The sequence below is a fragment of the Ceratotherium simum genome, chromosome 2 (genome assembly GCF_057802395.1).
Source record: "Ceratotherium simum simum isolate JZ-2026a chromosome 2, ASM5780239v1, whole genome shotgun sequence".
Taxonomy (NCBI): Eukaryota; Metazoa; Chordata; class Mammalia; order Perissodactyla; family Rhinocerotidae; genus Ceratotherium; species Ceratotherium simum.
The window spans coordinates 16,882,215-16,903,090 of NC_141901.1; the positions used below are offsets into that span (position 1 = coordinate 16,882,215).

Sequence of the window (20,876 nt, forward strand, 5' to 3'; positions counted from 1 at the left end):
TGGGGTCTCTGCTCTTATGTGCTCTGCTGAATATGTGAGTTAGCTACGGGCACTTGCTGTATGTCAACAGAGATGCCATTTTACAGGTGATATATTTATTTCCAGAAAAGGAAACTCATGTAGGCCTGTGAAGCAGAAGAATGCTAGTGGTGTTATAATCTCCTATTAGTCAACAACATTATTGAGAATCTCTTGTTTGTAGAATAATATTCTAGGCATTAGTAGTGAACAGAGAAATAGAAGATGCAATTCTGTCTTTGAGAAACAGTCAACCCCAATGGGAAGAGAGGACCGATATATGGAAGAGACGGAACACATATAAAGAAGGTCTGTAAATAAGTACAAACAAAAACCCAAGTGCAGCACTTAGTGGTCTGGTTTCTATTTTAGGTATTTATACTCATGACTTGGTCTTCTTATGGATACCAAGGCCCTTGAGGACTCTTTTCTTTTCTCATTAATCTTATGCAGAGTACACATTCAAAAGTGTTGAATGAATATGTGTGCAACTATGGAGTGTTCCTAAGTGCTGGGGAATTCTGGAGTGAAGTAGAATGATGTGCTCAGGGGAAGCCTTATAGAGGCTGAGCAGTGTTTTCTAGTATGAGAGAACTCATGGTGTGGCAGAGCGGGAGGGGACAGAAGAGGGAAGAAGGGAGGAGGAGCTCATTGGGAGTGAGAAAATCCAAATGATTTAGGCCACCATCAGGGTCCTCCACGACCTGCCCTCCTTGTCTTGCCTTGCCTTGCTCACTACTGCCAACAGCAGCATACACACAAAATAACTACAGATCTTCCTCAACTTACGATGGGGTTACATCCCGATGAACCCATTGTAAGTTGAAAACACTGTAAGTCAAAAATGCATTGAGTAAGATGTTGAACAAGATCAATAGTTTTTAAAGATTTTTTTTAAAGCAGTAGAAACCTTTATACACACACATACATAGTGTCGTTTCACAAGATGATTTGTGTGTATGTGTGTATTTCAAAAGTAGGAAAAAAAAATGAAACAGTCTATTACAATGTAGACATATTCATCCTTCAGTAAATCTTTGAAGTAAGATAAATCCCAAAGCTCATCGCGTCTCAGAGTTGTGCAATTCAATAATAGATTGAACTCCCATGCTGGAACCCGCCATCATAAAGTTGAAAAATCATAAGTCAAACATTCGTTAAGTCAGGAACCATCTGGAGGGAACAGGGCCATGTATACTTAGTTTGAGCATGAAACTGAGTGGTATAGAAGAGAAGGGCTCTGCAGAGTGCACAGCAGGGCAGAAGTCCTGCATCCTGGTTCTACTTCTGTAACCAACTAGTGGAGTATCTTTCAGCAATCATGTAGCTTTTGACCCTTGGTTCTTCATCCATAAAATGAAGGGTTTGTGTAAGATGCTGGGGTTCTTTCTAGATCTGTAACCTGCAAGATGCTGAAGGTTAGAGTACTCATATTAGATTGAATGGAAAATGGTGATTGGCTAGCTGGAGGGGACAGGGGACCAATGGGAAGGTGGTAAATGATGGTCACTAGAAGGATTGATCATGGGACCATGGGATAGAGTGGAGACCCAGCTAGGGGCTGGGTGAAGACCTGTGGCTGTGGTGTCATCAAGGCCGAGAGTGGGAGTGCTGCTTTTCTCTGCCTCTCCTCTTTGCCAAACTGGTCCTGCTCTGTTTTCCCACTGGCACAAGAAGGGGAAGAATAGGTGGCGAAATGCCCAACAGGAAGTTCCTCCTTAAGAGGCCTCCTACGAAGGCCCTGCTGCATCCTCAGTGACAGTCACTGGCAGTCCAGGCAAGCGGGTGAAAGTGGCTGCTGGCCATCAAGTCGGGGAGCTTGGAAAAACCAGAACGCATGGGGAGGCTTGATTGCTTATAATGGGCCCCTGGCTAAACCAGATGCTGCCTTTGGAGCTTGTTTGTGTGGGGAGACTTAGCATGTTTATTAAATATACTCAGGGATCTGACACATAATAAAATGCTCTGCCTCCAGGACTGACAGGTTCAGCCTCCTCGCTGGGTGGCAGCAGGTGGTTGTGTTTCACTCAGAGCTCTCTGTCCTCACTCTTTCCACCTGCTCCCCCCGCCTTCTTTCTTGCCTCGGGGCTGCGAAGACAGCTCTCATTTTCTGGCTGCCAGATCCTAGTGTTGGCTTTTCTATTGATTTTTTTATTCTCCTCTAGAAGGTGGCAATAGTATGGGTAGGATTGCTTTTAAGAGACCTGGGACTAAACGAAATATGGAGAGTCAAGGGTTCTCAAGAAGTTGACCCATTGTGGTTCTAGATTGTGGCCCCAGGTCTGCTCCAGGTCACTTTGCTTGTTTGGGCCTCGGTTTCCTCGTCTACCAAATATATTGGATGATGTCTCCTCATAATCTTCTTCCAAAACAACGGCTAGAATTCCTGGTTTGCAGGAAACGAGGTTGGATGATCTTAGGCCTTTAATTGCACAATGGCTTGTAGGATACCCTGTACATTGTGTTCTTTTCCTAAAATGTAGGTGTGGTCAGAGGGCAGTGGCTCTGCCCTTAGAAATGCCATCCAACTGGTGTGACTCAGGGGAGGGGTATTGCCAGCTTTGCAAGGATGGTCAAAACCCTGATGAGAAAGGGATATAATGCCTCAAGTCAGATTCCCCATGAACTGGCTCTGGGAAAGAGATTCTTGGGGCAATGATTTATTCGGGGACCACTCTCAGGAGAAACTTGTAAGGATATGAAGGAAGCAACATAGATCAGGGTAAAATACTAGACAAAGATGTAGTTTAAAAGGTTTTAGGGGCCAGCCCTGTGGTGTAGTGGTTAAATTCGGCACATTCTGCTTCAGCAGCCCACGTTCGCAGGTTTGGATCCCAGGCACAGACCTACACCACTCGTCAGCCATGCTGTGGCAGCGACCCTCGTGTAAAGTCGAGGAAGATTGGCACAGATGTTAGCTCAGGGCTAATCTTCCTTAACCAAAAAAAAAAAAAAAAAAAATTTAGCCTCAGCCTGATTGCACAGGCAGCTCCAGAGTGTGAATTACACCACAGAGGTTGTCCCACCCAGAGGCAAAGGGGCTGGGCCATTGATACCCCTGCATCACTTCGTTATTGGCTACAGGCCACCCTTCTCCCCCCTGCCCCATGGGCAGGCGTCAACTCCCACGTGAGGTGGGCCTGTCAGCCAGGGGCCAACTTCTGAGAAGGGTGGAGGTGGGAGTCATGAGCTGCCAACAGGCATGGCTCCTGGGCAATGGGTGCACCTGCTGGTAAAGGAGACCTGATGGGGGCAGTACAGAATTTGCCACATCCAGGCGGGTGAGAGCAGGCAGGGAGGGAGGTAGGAGGCAGGGGAGGAGAAGACTGTTCTGAATGTAAGTCCTGAGCAAAGAGGGAATGTGGATGGCTCAGCATCATATGCAGGGAAACACTCAAATGTGATGTCCCAATTAGGCCAACCTAACTGATGTTTATTGGAGTCAGGACAATGTTATATTTGAGGAGAGGGAGATGGTACCTAGGAAGGGGCTTGCAGGAAGCACAGTAGTTATCTGGCTGTGGTTGCACAGGTACGTACACTTTGAAAAAAATCCGTCGAGGGGTACCTTCTGATTCATATACGTTTCAGTATAACGTCCACACAGGGGCCTAGGGGGCTGCTGTTGCACAGTGGTAGGAGTTCATTCCGAGAGCGCATTCCCCACCCTCCTTTTTCTTATATGTCCCCCACCTCTCGGCACTTCTTAGTCTTAACCTTTTCCTCCTTTTTCTTTTACCTCCATAATAAACCTTTCCCTGCCTTCCCAGCTTCTGCTGTCTCAGCCAAGGTAGTTTCTTAGGCTCTCGTTTGACTCTTTTCTCTGAAAGCTTTGGCAGATCCTTTCCTGACCTTCTGGACCAGATGAGACACACCTGTGCATCAGCCCCGTGTGGTCCCTTCACAGCACTCACCACGGTTCAGTCGTACGAGTATTTGTGTGCTCATTTATTTAACATGGGTCTCCCCGTTATACTGTGTTTCACAAGGGCCAGGACCTGAGACTGTTTTGTTTATCATTTATCCTCAACAGCCAGGAGAGTATCTGTCACATGATACATGGTCCACAAGTTGGTTGAACAAAATCCGACATTCAGCTCTGAGACATGGATTCCAAGTCCCTTGGGGTGGGAGAGGAGCTGTCACATTGGGTGCTGGAATGAAGTGGGGGCTAAGGGGAGGCAAGTCAGCTGGGTAGATGCCAGATGCCCACGTATTGCCCTTAGGGAAGGTGGTCAGCAGTCGGATCGGTCGTTGGCCTCTGTGCTTTTCCTTCCGCACTCTCGTTGTCTCTGAATTTTCTCTCCCTGGAGTGGTCAGCAGAGGCCGTGGACAGATGCTTTTGCTAAGATGAATGGCCTGGCCTTTTTGGCAGCCTAGAGTGGCTGCTTGAACCATCCCTTGACCTGAGCTCAGTTGGGAATGAGATCCTCCTTGGGACAGAGCCTCCTCTAGGCCAGGGGTTCTCAACTTGAAGCCATTTTTGTCCATTTGGCAATTCTGGAGACACTTTGGTTGTTACAACTGGGGGAGTGCTCCTGGCATCTAGTGTGTAGAAGCCAGGGGTCTTGCTAATGCATCGCACAGAACAGCCCCCCACAACAAAGAATTATCCAGCCCAAGATGCCACTAGTACCCTGGCTCAGAAACTCTGCTGTAGGCCAGCTCAGGGCTTGCCAGCAGGCGCTGCCTCCAGCCTGAGAAGCAGCTGTGCCCCAGGGCCCCTTCTTTTCTGAAAAGACTCTGGCATCAGTCTCCTCCTTCTTCCCAGTCCCAACTCGCTCAGGCTCCCCACACAGTCATCTGTAATTCAGCCTCCCTGTGAGAGCTGCTCTGTGGAAGGCATGTGCATACAAGAGACCCTTCAGCATATTTTCCACAGAGCCCTGTGGAACCCTGATAGGGACCTGCTTCCAAGGGTGGGTGCCTAGCCCTGCCTATACAGCCTCAGGCCAGGAGAACCATGGGACCCCTTTCCTCTTGCTGTCTCCATCCCCATCTTTCTCTCCAATCCTGCTCCTCCCACCCCCACCTTCCAGCAGCTCCCTCAATACCCCGACATTAATGTGATAATTGCCACATGTGCCTGTTTACGCAGGGAGTGGGGGCGCTTACCACCTCCAATGAGGCAGGTTCCCAAAGGAACACATTCCCACCATGTCAGGACTGGTGCCCGCTGAGCACTCCCTGTGCAGGTGGGCTGCCACCTCCGACTGCTTTCTCTGTCTGTCATCACCCGCATCATGCGCACATGTGCATGTGTGTGTCACTCAGGGAATGAGCAGGTGAGAAAGATGGAGAACAGCCAGCCTGCCAGTCTAGGGGCTTGGCTGGGTCAGGTGGGAGGAGAATCAGCATCTTAAATAAGAGGACGTTGCCCCAAAGAAAAGCGCTCTTCTGTAATGCCTGACACAGAGGAGGTGTTCCATGAATGGGACGGAATGAAGAGGCTAGCTCTCTTTGTGTGGGCTTCTTTGCAGGGAGGGGCCTGGTTTACACTTAGCTGCTCCACAGTAGCGGTCTGGGCAGTGAAGGTTCCACTGTGAGACTCTCCTGGGGCCAGAATCCAGCAGAACATGTTCGGAAAGCTGGGGGTCTCCTTCCCCAGGTTCTTGCTCAAAATACTTAGCATGGCTGTCCCCTGTCTTTGAAGGAAGAATCACTAGGGAAAGTAAAACATGGTAATTCTACATGTAACCAGCTTGTGAGAATCACAGAAGCAGAGGGGCACAGTGGAGAAATTCTCCCTCTCTCAGAGGCAGCCCTCCTCTCTTCCACCTCCTGCTGTGACACAGACACACATACGCACCCCAGGAGAGAACATAGTCACAACTCCGGGGTTGAACTGGCAGCTTTCTGCTTGGTGTTCCTGACTCCCACCTCCTGTGGTGGATGGGCACTTGCCTTGAGAGTTGTCGATTACTGTCTTCTTTTTTAATCTCAGAAGACACTTCAGTAGTTGTCTCTCCTACACTGGACAATTTTAAGATTTTAATAATGATGAATCAGAAGGAGATTGAAGCTCTAATTAGCATCAGAAAGAACCCTGCCATTTTGGAGGAGGGAAGTGTGAAGTCCTTGGCTTGCCCACTTCCTGCTGAGGTATGTCACCTTGTCCTACTGGACACGTCATTGATCCATTGACAGGCACATGAGGTGAGGGTGAGGCCACCTGGCGAGGAAGGATGGGGGAAGGGGAAGAACTGCGAGGAAACCCCAGGGAGAGGAGAAAGGTGTGGAGAGGGTGCGGCAAGTCTATTTAAAGGTTGGTGAATAATCTCGGGAGCTGTCAAACCACTGTCTCCAGAAGAACCTTTTAAGCTGTCAGTCATCTTTAATAACCCCTCGGGCATGGTGCGCTGCTGGTGTCCTCCCAGAGGTTCTTTTGCTCCTTCTCCTCCCCTTCCTCCTCTTTTTCTGATCCAACAGGCCCCAGTGCTGTAGTGGAGGACGTTTTCTTTTTTTTAGCAATTCAGACAGAACTCCAGAGAGTGAGAAGGAGTATCAGAATGATTTTTTTTTTTTTTGGTATATTTTAAACATGAGAATCATCTTATTCAAATTGTGGTCATTTATTGATTAGTCGAGCAGCTATATGTGCTAAACACTTTGTAAGGTGCCAGATACAGAAATGAGCAGATGGTTAAGGTTCTTGTCTTAGTCAAGGCAAAACCAAAACATTCTCACTAAACACTGAATAAGAAGACACTGTTCATCATCGATATTTAATAGAAGAATTGGGAAGCACATTCCAGACTCTGGCCAGTGAAGGGAGTCCTTTTGTCCCTGCATTTCACAGGCTGCATATCCTGATAACAGATTTAGATTAGGTAATAGCTTTCCTTTAAAAAGGGGTTTCATAATCAAGGAATTGTGTGAAGTGATGGAGCAAAAGTTAATAATGCTTCTTTTTTGTGGGTCTTCTCACAAGCTAAGGGGAAAATGCAATCTGCTGTGTTTCCCAAGTTTCTTTGGTTACAGAGGTTCATTTTCCGCAGAACACTTTAATTTCTTACAGACCTCTAACAATGAGAAGAATACAATTTGGGAAATGCTCTTCAGTCTATAGCATCTCTGGCAAATAGTCACCCAAATGAAATTGTTCTAGCCATCGTCAAACTGTAACTCAGTCACTCCTGGGACCAAAGACACCGTAAAAGCCACAATTTCATCATTGCCATTGCTGACACCAAATAATGTTTATTGGCAACCGAGGGGCAGACTCAGTCCTTGCTGCCAAAGAATGCTAAGGAGTGGGGGCGGGGGAGGACTGGCTAAGCCGTAGAGAGAATAAAACTTGTTGATTTGGAGCACCACTGGTGAACCATCTGAGATAATCAGTCTTTACAGGATATGGCATTTGTAATCATGAATAAAGACAGAGCTAGTTATACAAGGATCATTCAATCCAATTTTCAGCTCACAGGAAAGACCATATCTCAACTATATCAAAAACAAAACACCAAAAACCCAGCTTCCTATGTCCGTTAGAACCCCTGTGGCCCTTGGCATCTAGTTCTTCTGCAACTTCCTTCTGATAATCAGAAGCAGTCTTCTCTGAGGTCTGGCCCACATCTTCCCTGCTTGCATTTAACTCACTAGACCTGGTTGAACTAAAGAGCTAGATCTTACATGCTGAAATCGGCAGCTCCCTGCCTTTGTCCCATCCAGTTCAGAAGGTGTTTGTTTTTAACTTTTATTCTGTTTCATTTACAATCATCTCTTTCTGAACGGTATAGGGACAAGACGAAAGATTCAAGTTTGGTGAAAGAGGTTGCCTTAGAAGCTATTTTTAATGGAAAAACTACTGTACAGTGATAGCTGCCTTGATCAGAGGGAGGCTATATTCTATGGACTGACATATTTAAATGCGAGGCAGAGAGAAAATGAGATAATTTGGGAGAAAAACAAGATAGAATGTCATAGAAGTCCATGGGAAGCATGAGGACAATGAATCAAAATATGTTTGCAAAGTTTAGTAGTGAGAGGGAGAAAAAGGTAAATGACAGGGACAAGAAACACTTTGCCATAGAAATTCTGAGTTCAGATCTTAATTTTACTAATTTAGCATGTGAATTTTAGGCATGGCATTTGACTTTGATGGCCTTGTTTCTCCAGTGCATTGGGAATAAAATTTCTTTCCAGAATCTGTTGAGTTTCAAACAGGTATTAAAGTTTGCGTGTGCAGGAGTGAGATGGGGTTGGGGGGATTTTAAAGCCCTGCATATGTATAATGCAATTCAAGGAGACTATTTAGAAAGACTTGGGGTTGATATCATGGGGACGGAGAGTCAAGGCAAAGCTTAGTTGAAAGGCTCAGATGTTGAAGAGGACTTTTCAAAATGCTCCAAAACTGTTTCAAGGTCCAAATAAGACATTCTGCCAAGAGTTGCTTCTTTGGCTAAGTCTTGTGGTATAATCCTTCCTCAACCCCCTGCCATTCAAGGGCCTTGCCTCTCACTTGTAGTACAAGAATCCAGAGTATGGATTTCCATGCATTTTTCAGTTTACTATGTGTTAGCATTAGAGAGAGAGCAAGGGGTCACTCTTCAAATCTAGATTTATTCCCGCTTCTGTCTAGAACCTTGCTGGGGCCAGGCCTGGTCTAGCTCTGTACTATTGGGCTATGATGGGAGAAAGAAAGCCAGAGCCCAGGGTCAAGGGCTGAGCAGGATGTGGATGACACTAATTTCTCCCAAGCAACCCTGTCAAGGCCTTAGCCAGCATCCATGGAATAGAGTGATGGACATAGGCTGCATCTGTATTTTTGAGATTTTGTCCAATTTAGAGTGCAATGGCTTAGAACCCACATCACCAAACACTGTAAAACCAGTGATTGTTTGCATGATCTTGGAAAAGTATTTGACCTTTCTTGGTTCAGTTATCTCATCTGTTAAGTGAGGGTGTTAGACTATTCCAGTTCGGGATGTTATGTGAGGCCAGTGCAGTGTCCTTCTCAATGTACATGGAAGAACATGAGTTAATCCACAATGACACCAAATCTGGAGTGGAGCGAGGCGATGTTTAACTGTATTGTGCTGTGCTTGTTACATCACCCTGTGTGTGAAGCTGCAGGAATGGAGGCCTTCTTCTGGCAGATGGTTTTGATGAAGTATTAAGGAACCGTTTTTCTTTCTTTCAGACCAATGATGCCTTAGGAGCCACCTGGAATTGGCTGTACTTCATCCCCCTCATCATCATTGGATCCTTCTTTGTTCTCAACCTCGTCCTGGGAGTGCTTTCCGGGTAAGCCAAATGTTTCTCTCTCCTCTTCTTTCTAATTATGAGCTAAGGCTCTTGACTCCTGGCAGATTCATTCATTTAACCTTCATTTAGAAGATATTTACTGAGCGGCCCCTGTGTGCCAAATGCTGTTCTGGATGCTGGGAATGTACAGTGAACCGTCGTTCTAATCATCTTTATTGTTGTTTGGAATTAAAAGATCTTTAGATCAGGTACAACATTGAACATGGTATCCCGTGAGGTTCATTTATCCATTCATCCTTTTGTTCAGTCACTCGGTAGTCAGAAACCTTCTGTGTCAAACACTGCGCTGGTTGTTAGAGACATAAAGTTGAATAAGATACAGGCTTTGCCCTCAAAAGATTCTTCCTCTATCATGTATTGGACATCAAATCTCATATTTGTAGCTTGAATTGGCGTACATCAGTCAGCAAGTACTCAATGTCCAATGCCCTGGTAAGCATTGCAAGGAGCACACGCAGTGTAAGGCACAGTTCCTGCCCTTAAGAGACTTAACGTTTTGCCTAGAGGGCAGCAAACACTTGAAACAGCTAGGGAATGTGAGTTCTTATACTGACTAATATAAAATACAGATCATTCATTTTGAGGAAGGGACAAATCTATATAGTCTGAAGTTATCAGGAATGGTTTCGTGAAGGATTGGGATTTTGCTTGGGATATAAAATATGTAATAGGATAAAATAGAATATATGGGCATGAATATTCCAGAAAGGGGAGCACCACACCATAAGCAAAGATGAAGAAATGGGACTTGTCATGGGGAGTGAAGAGATGGTAATGCAACCTAATTTAACCAGAGTGGAAAATTCACTTTGGGAAATGAAAGCTATAAGATAGGAGAGCTAAAACAAGGGTAGACTTTAGAGGTAGATTTATTTGCTTATTTTTCTAAGCAAAACAGAACTTAATTTCTTGTCTGAGTGGCATAAGTTCTTCAAATAGAAATTTATAAGGTGGTGCTTCTGTTTAAACATGGCCAATTGAAGCAAGTTGGTTAGCTCTTATAGCTCCACTAACACAGGAAATAAATTTTAAGAAGGGCACAGTGACAAAGAGAACAAGAGCAGAAACGACAATAGATGAGAGATGTCAACAAAATTTTTGAAGACAGAGAGTAAATGGTGACTGACCTAGTGGTAGGAAAGCTGAGGTTTAATTGTCTACAGTGAGGAATACCAATACAAAAGCAAAATGGGAGCCCAAGAAGGCTCAGGAATTAGTCACCTGGTATGTCTGAGAGCTGGAATATGGGTGGTGCTAGAAGAATAGGATTGGTCAAAAGTCCTTGTAAGGAACACTTAGATGGGCTCTCCCCAGTAGCTTAGATCTCTACCCCTAGACGGTGCTGACAGGTGTCTGCCCCACCCAACCCACATCCCAGCCAAAGTTAGACTTACTCTGTGTAGAGGCTGAATCAGAGAAGCCTGAAACGGTAACATCAGGTGCCTCTGAGGGTGGGGTCGATTTGCCGTAGTGAAAACGGGAAGGTTAAGTGAAAGTCCACGAACTGAATGTCATACTCCCAGCCCATTTCTACTGCATCCCTCTCAGAAATGTAGCAACCTGGCAGGGGTTCATAGGATTCCTCTGCGGGGGAACTATTAGACTTAAGAGAAAAGGCCTACATATGTGATATTTGAAGATAACCAGAGAAACGACTCCCACCCATCACCTTCAGTGAGGTTCATGATCTTAGTTTTCTATGGCTGCTGCAACAATTTACCACAAAGTAGGTGTCTTAAAACTGTGAGAGAAATTAATTCTCTCACAGTTCTGGAGGCTAGAGGTCCAAAATCTGGCATGGCCATATTCCCTTTGAGGGCTTCAGGGGAGAATTTATTTCCTTCCTCTTCCAGCCTCTGGTGGCTCCAGGGATTCCTTGGCTTGTGGCTCCATCACTCCACATCTGCCTTTGTGTTCACATTGCCTCCTTCTCTTCTGTCTAGAATCTCCCTCTGCCTCTCCCTTATGAGGACACTTGTCATTGGATTTAGGTCACCTGGATAATCTAGGATGCTCTTGTCATTCAAGATCCTTACCTTAATTACATCTGCAAAGACACTTTTTCCAAATAAGGTAACATTGACAGGTTCCAGGGATTAGGATGTGGACATATCTTTTTGGAGGGGCACCATACAGTGCACTACACTCACCATTCTACAAGCCCCAGCCATGCACACAGAGTTTTCAATAAGCCTTTTGTGCCTTGCTCTTAAATATGAACACACAGCTAGGGATCATTAGTGTTTGAAGAAAAAGTCCAATACAGAGGACAAAAATAAAATGAAAAAAGGAACTTGAGGAAATATGAACAATGCATGGAGCAGAAGATAACTTTTAAAAGATATAATTGGTATCAGCAGAGATAGAAGAGAAATAATTTTATTCACAAAAATCATTGCTATAAAAAAAAGAGAACATTTAGCATTTAAGAGCTCTTGGGGATTAATGTAAAATAATGTAGAATTTACATTGATGTAAAAATATAATAAAAAGATAGTAAATGGTTGGAATGCAAAGTTGATGAAATCACCTAGAAAATAGAGCAAAAATAAGAAAATCAGAGGATTGATCCAACATGCAACTAGTAAGAGTTCTGTAAAGACAACATGGAAGTGGAGAGGAAGAAATTAACAAAGAAAAATGCCAAAAATGTTTCCAGAACCAATAAACTCACATTACCAGATTTAAAGGTCTGTTGAGACATGTGCAAGGATATTCCTTCCAACGTTGTTTTTTGGTGGTGGGGAGTTGGAGGAAACCTCGGTATCCATAACTGGGAGAGTAGATAGATAAACTGTTGGATGCATACCATGACAAACTATGCAGCGGTTAGGAGCAACAAATATCATGTACACGTGACAACATAGAGTATCTTAAAAACACAGAGTTTAGTGAAAACAAGAAAGTGATATAACACCATCTACATAAATGAAAGATACAGGCACACATAATAGTTTGTAAAAATGCATTCAAATAAAAAGTATACATTGAATATGTTGTAATGGTAGTATGTATGGCAGGGAGATGGGAGGTGGGTATGGAGATAAAAGGGAACAAACAAATTTAATTAATTAATAATGCAAATGCCCACTGAGCACTCAGCACAACTATTGAAAAGAGACCACAACAAGATAAATCATCATGAAATTTCAGAGCATCGGAGTAAAGATGATATTCTAAAAGGTGATTGGGAAGGAGATGGATTTTACCTACAAAGAATCAGGAATTAGGATGGCTTTGGGCTTCTCAATGACATTGAAGTTTAGAAACCAATAGCGAAGTGCCTAAAACTTTCTGAAGGAAAACAATTTCCAAGATAGAATTTTATACCCAGCCAAAATAGTGATTATCTGTGAGAATGGGATGGCAATATTTTGAGACACTCTTTCTGAAGAAGTTACTAGAGAATGTGAGTGACTAAAACTAAGTAATTAATTAAAGGAAGAGAAGGACATGAAACTCATGGGAACAAGGGATTCAATAGAGGAGAGAAGCAAAGGAGATTCCCAGGATGATGGTGAAGAAGTGTAGAATGACAGCTATCAGAAGGCCTAGAGAGCAGCAAGTTCAGATTTGTGTAGGATGACAGAGGACTCTGAAAATGATATATTTAAAAAAAAACTGAAACTAATATATTCCCTGGTATGTATTATTGTATTCAGAAGAGTTTAATGGTTTTGTCAAAACTATATATATATGTGTGTAAAAATATATGAATATATAAATGTTTGTATGTATTTGTATGTATACACACACCCTGATCTAAGCAATTAATTTCACAAAACACAAAAGTGTTACCACTAAAGGAGTATAAGCATAGTGAGTCCTCTGTGCAGCTCAGCTGTCAACCAGATTTACATTGTTAACACTGGATTTTGAGATAGCCCCTTATGGGTGCTATAATTGCCTCAAGAGTATGGGGATGGGAAGGGAAGGTCAAAGACTAAAATCTTAGGTTCCACAGTAGAGACGTCTTTAAGCAATATATAATATTGAAAGATAAAGAAATAGCAGTCATATAAGTATAATATTTAGAAAATTGGAAATGAATAATACAAGAAACAGGTAAAAGAGTTATAGGTGGTTGCCTCTGGGGAGTGAGATTCAAGGGTGGGGAGTGGTGAGGCAGCAGGCTGCTATTTTTTCATTATAAGTCTCTTAAAAATATTCAAGTTTAAAACCCAACATTCATTACTTTGAGAAAAATAGAAATTAAATTTTAAAGTAAAAATATTTCACACCAAAAAAGTGTAGGATAAAAGGGGTATATAAGACCATTCATCTAGTGTCAGTAGCAGAAGGATTAGCACTGAGAGAGACCAGATTCAGTAGGCTTAAGGAGGAAACCACCACTAGTCCAACGACGTGGTACTAAAGCCTGTGGTGACTTGTAAAATGGTTATGAAAGAAAAACAGGAAACATTGTGAAGGAGTTCTTAATAGTGTGTGTCTTGAGTGGAGAGTCATAAGACATAATGGGATTTCTTATATATTTACCATTCAATGAGCCTTTATTGACATCCTTTATGCCCAAGTACTGCTCTGGGTAATTCTCTCCACAGAGCCTGGACCTGCAACTCAAATGCTCTCCCTCAATGACTACCTGCGGGAGGGGCCTGACCACAGATTCTTTCTTCTTGTATTTCTACTGAAGAGATAATCTCCTGTTTGTGTTATCTTATCTGATGTTCTTTATCCTTACTCATTTCCTAAGTGTGTCTCTGTTTTAGTTTAGAACATTCAAGTCAGATTCTTACCATTCGAAGAGAAAAAGTAGATGCTGTGCTAGTAAGTCATTGGTGTTCCAGATAAGGCTCCAATATGTGTTCCAGATGTATCTTAACAGAGCTGGAAAAGGGACAGAGCACTGCCCTGTAGGACGATACTTTGTGTCTGACATATCCACTCTGATCTATCCCTGGTTTGGAATCACATCTTTTAATTCTCCTACATCCTTCTCTGGATGGGAAAGAGTCACATGTTGGGAGAAGCATGAGCTTGCCATCTGACGGTCATGGGTAAGAACCTAACCTGTTAACATTGTGCATTTGGACAAGTTGGTCTGAGCCAGCTTCCTCCTCTGTGAAATGGGATAACAACATCTCTCATAGGCAGAGGCCTGTCCCAGGGTCTGGCATGGAGGAGCCATTAGCTCTTATACCCTTTGACAATATTGACATTCATTTTCCCCAACTGTTAGGTCCAGGTGGCTATCATCTGAGTAGCAGCCTGTGATGTTTGGCTTGAACCAGCTGTGAGGCCATCAGTTCCTCTCTAACTGGGAGACTGCCTTCTCAGGTTGGACAATGAGACAGAACTGGAATGGCATATGCCTCCTTAGCACTTCTGGAGAAGCCTAGGAAGTGACAACAGCAGCTGGGAACAGCTGGTGTGAATAAATTATGACATTTAAAGAGTGTTAACAATAGGGGCCTTACAGGCTGGGACTGAAATATTTCTGTCCTGGTTTCTTTTTCGTGTTCTGATGCTCAACACATATGGGGGGTTTTCACTGGTGTCTGCAGAGGGTTCAGCAGCAGCTAGTTCTGTGTCTGGAGGGGCCGTGGGCTCTCTCTTCTGCTTGGTCTGGCTCTCACATGCCTCTGGAGGGGATGTAGGCTTTCTCCTTGAAGTGAGGGTTTGGTTGGGAGTTGCACTTGAAAGCCAGGAAAAAGCTCTGAAGGTTTTATCTCCTGGGACATGTTCCTAGTGACCTGCAGGCAGTTTGAATATTATGTACCAAGGCTTTCCTAAAGTGGAGAGATAAGACAATGGAAGAAGGTGCCGCTGTGTTGGGCAAGTGATGAGAAGAGTCTGGGGGAGAGAGGCAGGCAGCCTACTGGATACTAAGCGCATGGCCCACTGGATACCAAGCGTGGAAGTCACTGAGGCACCAATCCCCGGGGCACGGGGTGTTGGTAGCAGGAGGGCTGTGAGGTGTGTTTGTCAGCCTCACTATATTTAAAGAGAAAGGGTGGATAGAAGCATTGTAGCATTCTTACTTGTCTCGGAGGAAATGGGATTTGGTGAAAACCATTAGCTTAGGCTTGAAGAGAAGCAGAGCTTCCTGTCTCCATGGAAACAAATCAGCGCTGCATGAGCAGGTCCTGAAGTGCTGTCAGGGGCTACCGGGCAGAAGGCTCACACCAACAGAAAATGACCCTGAGCTATCCCACTACCTCTCCCTACTGCTCCCAGGGCTTCTAGAGGGAGGGAGGGAGGCTTGGGGGGAGGGGGAGCAGTTGCACTGTCTCCAAACTGGGGCAGGGAAAGCCAGGCCAGGGATTGCTTACAAATGCACACAAGGAGCCATATGAAACCTCACGTATGTAAAGCATGTCCTAGTTTTCAAAGCACCTTTTCTTCCATGATCTTATTTGTTCCATGTAACAACTCTGTGAGTAGGTAGATATTATCTTTATCTACAAATGGGAAGAAGGGGGTTTAGAGGTGTTAATCTCATAGTAGTTACTAGCGGAGGTGGGGCCAGAGGTCACAATTTCTCATCTTCTGGTTAGGTACTTACTTTAATATACCAGGTGGCCTCCATCCAAGGATACTTGCACCCAAGGTGGTACACCTAGAGAAAGTCTGCCAAGGGTTAACCTAGAATATCATCCGGACCATATAGATTTTGGTGCAAGTTGTAGTTTGTACATGCGTTGATACACTTACTTATTCACACACACTGGTCTTCACATACACGTGACCTGGTACATGTAGGGTAGAAGAATACTGAGACCTGCTGTCCAGATCCTCTTTCCCTAAGGACTAATGGAGAGTGGTGAACTGTCCATATTAGAAAAGGAATTCTGGTTGCATCTCTTGAATGAGTGGAGTGGCTCCCATAATAAGCAAAATAATAGCGGTCTGTCTGTCTTGCCACCAACTTTTTTGCTAGGTGGGTTTGACAATTCAGTGAAATTCAGCAAATGTTTATTGAGTGTTTACTATGCACGAGACACCTTGCTTGACTCTGAGATTACTGAGATGAATAAAATGAGATTGTAGATTAATTAAGGAAATCATTCAAAATACATGTAATGGCGTTTAAGTTCAAGTAGATCCAGAATTTTAGCCCTATCAAAAGCTATTTATTTAATATTCATACATGTCACATATTTATTTAAGATTCATATATGTCACATGTTTTGGGCACCTACTATCTTGCAAGCATTACTGAGGATACAAAGGTGAATAGGACCTAGATCCTGTCCACAAGGAAGAGACTAACAAATGTACCTTTGGTATTATACCTTGGATCTCCAGAGTCACATGCCATTGCTTTCCTCTGTATGTTAGGAAGTGGAACCTGAGTATTTCCCAGGCCTGACCTGAGGCAGGAATGGCTGGTGGTCTTAAGAGGGAAAGTATTCGCGCCCAGCTCAGTGGTCCAGATGCACTCTCTGGGGGTTGGTGGGTATTGGTTTGACATGTGTCTGATCTACCTGAGGCAAGCTGACATCAAAGGTCACTGGCTGAGATAAATGTGTGAGTGAACTACACAGTAATTCTCTTGCTGGGGTTCTGACACTGGAGTCAACCAGTAGAAATTTAATCATTCATTCAGCCAATAGTTACTGAGCACTTGCTGTATGTCACCTGCTGCTGGGGGCTGGGGGATACCAGACCAAACAAAGAAAGAGAGCTGTTACCCTCAAGGAGCTTATAGTCTAGGTAAAGAGACAGCACGAGGTGGGCATTTAAATTAGAAGGGGGCAAGGATCAGGTGAGGATCAGATCAGTCAACTAAAGAAGGTGACATTGATGTGAACTTTTGAAGAATGAGTAATGGCTGGTTAGAAGAAGGGACGAGGACATTCCAGCATGTTGGTAGTCAAGAAGGCATAAAAGGCCACTCTGAGTGACTTGAGAGATGCATGTCAGGGGAAGTAGAGGAGGTGAAAGTAAAGGCATGGGCAGAGGCTCGTCATGAAGGGCTCATCATATGGGCTAAGCCAATGAGTTTAAACCTGATCCCAGAAACTTGTGGGAAGTTCTCAAATTTTAAGCAGGGAAGACGGCCAGTTTGCATTTGCAGATGATCACCCTGGAGAAAGTGTAGAGAGAAGCAAGACCAGAGGCATGGAGATGCATTAGGAACAACAATTGAGGAGAGAAGCAGAGAAGCAGTGAGGGAGGCCTGAAGGAGTCCAGCGGGGTGGTGATGGAGAGGATGGCCAAATCTAAGAGGTGTTGGTGGGATGGGATCTGCACAACTTGGTGATCTTGTGGGTGGTCTGAGTGTGTTTGGGGGGTGGAGATAAGAGGAAGTCTCTTGGACTGCTTCTAGATTTGTGAATTGAGCCACTCGGTGGCTGGGGGAGAACACAGAGCAAAGAGGTTTTGAGGGAAGGAGGTTAGGTTTGGGCCCGTTGAGTATGAGAAAGCATAACACACTTTACACCTTTTAGCTAGTTCACAGCGGTAGTGTAGGGTTTGTTTTAGACTGATTTTTTTTTAAGCTGTTATTTATTGAGACTGTGCTCTGCACCAAGCATTGTGCCAATCCCATGGCACACAGTGTTTCATTTAATCCTCACAATGACCCTGTGAGGTATTACTTTCTTCCTTTATAAATGAGGTAGCTGTGACAGGAAGGTTTGGTAATTTGCCTAAGCTCACAAAGCTGTTAAGCAACAGGTTCAGAATTTGGACTGAGGTCTGCCAGGCCCGAACACCCAAGTTCTTAAACACATCCTGCATATAGTTTAAATGTTCTTTTTGGAAAGAAATTATCTCACATCCAGTACAGCAGAACTTGATGGAAATGAAGGAGCCCTGGGTGGCTAGCAAGACATGTAGAGCTTTCCAATCCTACAGACAGAGATTTCATGTTAAACACTTTGTCATGACCAGAGTAGAGTGTTTGTAGTTCCTACCTTGACTAGAAGGACACTTTCCTGGATGAGTTGTGTGACCTTGGGGGTCCCATATAAAGCGATGGGAGTTTATAGAAAGAGTCTGCATTTCCCCAAGACACTGTTTTGTATATCAGTTGTCAAAGTTATATCTTAGAGTGTGGTAAAAATTATTTGAGACAGAAGAGACTGTAAGTATAGTTTATACTCCTCGCCTCCATGTTAGAATTGAGAAAACCTGAATAGAGGGAAGTGACTTGCTCAAGTTACACACAGCTGTTTAGTGGCAGATCTTAACTTAGGACCTAGGTTCTCTGGCTCCCTGTCCAGAGAGCTTTTTCCCTCTGCGCAGGAGGTGTAGCTTAGTAGTGAAATACAGACTCCGTAGACAGGGTATCTGGGTTGAATACCGTTTCCATCACTTGTCATCTGTATGACCTTCACATTTCTATACCCACAACTACTCAATTGCAAACAAGGATATTAGTATCCACCATATAGGATTGTTGAGAAAACTGAATCAGATCATGCATGTTAAGTGTTTAGTACCTGGGAGATAGTGAATACTTAATCAGTGTTAGCTATTAGTAGCAGATTTCTTCTCTCCAGAACCTGGTTTACGCCTCAGTAGGTGGAGCTGGGAAAGAGTCTTCTTACCTATCAAGTATCACCATTGAATCAATTAGCATGAGCTCAGATGTTTTCAGATACCACTGGTAGGACTGACCATCCATGGCACCATATAGGGAAGAGTAATGATGGACTATTGGACCACACCCCTCCGCCCCACATGTGGCCACCACCTTAGACACTCCACGTCTTACAGTTTCTTGGAAATGCCCTGGCCTTTCTGCCCTCTGCTCCTTTGCTTTGGAGTAAGCCCCTGGCCCCTTAGTTTCCCTTGTTGAATTCCTGCTCATCCCTCACAGCCTGTTTCAACTTTAACCTCCTTCATGAGATCTTTCCAAATCCATACCCCTACTTCTGTTCTACAGTTAGAGGTAAAATCTTTCTTTCCATGTTCCCATAGCACTATGTATCTGTCCATTATAGAACCTATTACTCATAATAGCATTATGCAGTTTTATTATAGAATTCAATAATAACAGTACAGATAAGAGCTAACATTTATTGGAAGCTCATCATCTGCCCGGTACTGTGCTAAATACTTTATGTGCTTTATTTTGATTAATTTTTGTAATAGCCTCAGGAGTAAAGTACTATTGTTAACATCATTTTATAAATGAAGAAATGGAGGCTGAGAGAGTTTAAGGGTCTTGCTGCACAGTTAGCGAGGCACAGAGCTCTCCTGTCTCCTCCAGGATGCACTGTCTTCCTGGTATTGTCACCTTGTCACCTGTTAGGTTTTGTTTCTTATACTGGAGAATGGCTTTCCACATAGTTGGATGCCTCCTGACATCTTAGTGCCTTGTTCTCATACTCAATAAATAGTTGCTGAATTGAAGGAAAACCCAGTAACACCAGGCATCTCTTAGGGGACTCCATACCCTCTGGTGACTTCCTGGAAAATAGCATTCCAGGGGCCTGAAGAAGGTCTGGTATCTTAAAAGTCAGGAGCATAATCACTGGCATTGGAGATCCAGGTAAGAGCTCCAGAGAAGCTGTTGACTCTGCGGAGTGATGGTCCCTGCTTGCGTCTTACAGATGTTACAGACAAGTAATTGTCACACATTGAACATTTTTTCACATGACTACTGATTTGTTTTCTTTTATTTAATTGCTCATGACAAAATATATGCATACACACATTTATAGACATATACACATACATACGCAAAATATTTTCACACATGTACATGATGCTTTCTATTCATTTTCCAAGTCTAATGCACGTACATACTGTCCCTCCATGAAGTACTTAAGGAACTCAGTAGATGACTGTACCATTCTCGGAATTTGCCTTGCACAGTGTACACTATATTGCACACTTGCACGCTATATTTAAACCTATTTCAAGAATGTTTCCATCTTAAAATCCCATTTTACTTATCTGTTTTTCAGAGGAGGAGCTAATTTTTACTTAATAGAATAATATAATGTGAAGTAATGTTTAAGGAGATGGCTTTGCTGAGAGACAGCCCTAGATTTAATTTGCCTCGGAAGGGTACGTCTTCACTTATGTGTCTCAAACTCAGGATGCTCTAAACTGCATTGGTTGTCTCCTTCTCCTACCCCCCCACTGGACACACCCACCACTCTTCCACATTCTCCCTCTATTATCTTTTATCACATTCATTATCCAAGATAGTAACCTTACTTATTCTTGATACTTTCTTTTCATGTATTCTCTGCATCTAATTGCTCACCAAGACCTCCTGATTCCACCTTTGAAAGGTTTCATGAACTGTATCCTGGACTATAGCAATTGCCTCTTTAATGCTCTCTCCGTTCTGATGCAGCCTGCCTCCATGACCAAAGCAGTCTTTCCAAACTAGACATTTAATTACACAATTTGTGTACCTTAATTATTTATAATGGCTTCCCAGTGCCTAAGTAATAGAATCATTTATGTGTTCATTTGTTTGATTTTTCCACAAATAGGTATTGAGCTGCTACTGTGTGCCAGGCTGTGTTCTAGAAGCTGGGAATATAGCACAGAACAAAACAAACAAAAAGTCCTGCCTTCATGAAGCTTCAGTTCCGATATGGGAAGACAGACACTGTTCTTGAAAAGGAATACTGCAAATTACATGATGTCTCTTTCCCCTA

At 43.7% G+C, this 20,876-nt stretch overlaps 1 protein-coding gene across 5 annotated transcripts in view; it reads left to right on the plus strand.

Moving 5' to 3' along the window:
• The window catches only part of CACNA1E (calcium voltage-gated channel subunit alpha1 E), a 372,240-nt gene that overhangs the window by 219,019 nt on the left and 132,345 nt on the right, over positions 1-20,876 (plus strand). For all 5 annotated transcript variants that reach the window (XM_087438754.1, XM_087438731.1, XM_087438736.1 and 2 more), the window contains one exon: positions 9,161-9,264. In XM_087438754.1, the coding sequence (XP_087294880.1) occupies positions 9,161-9,264 (104 nt within the window). The remainder of the gene's footprint in view (positions 1-9,160; positions 9,265-20,876) is intronic.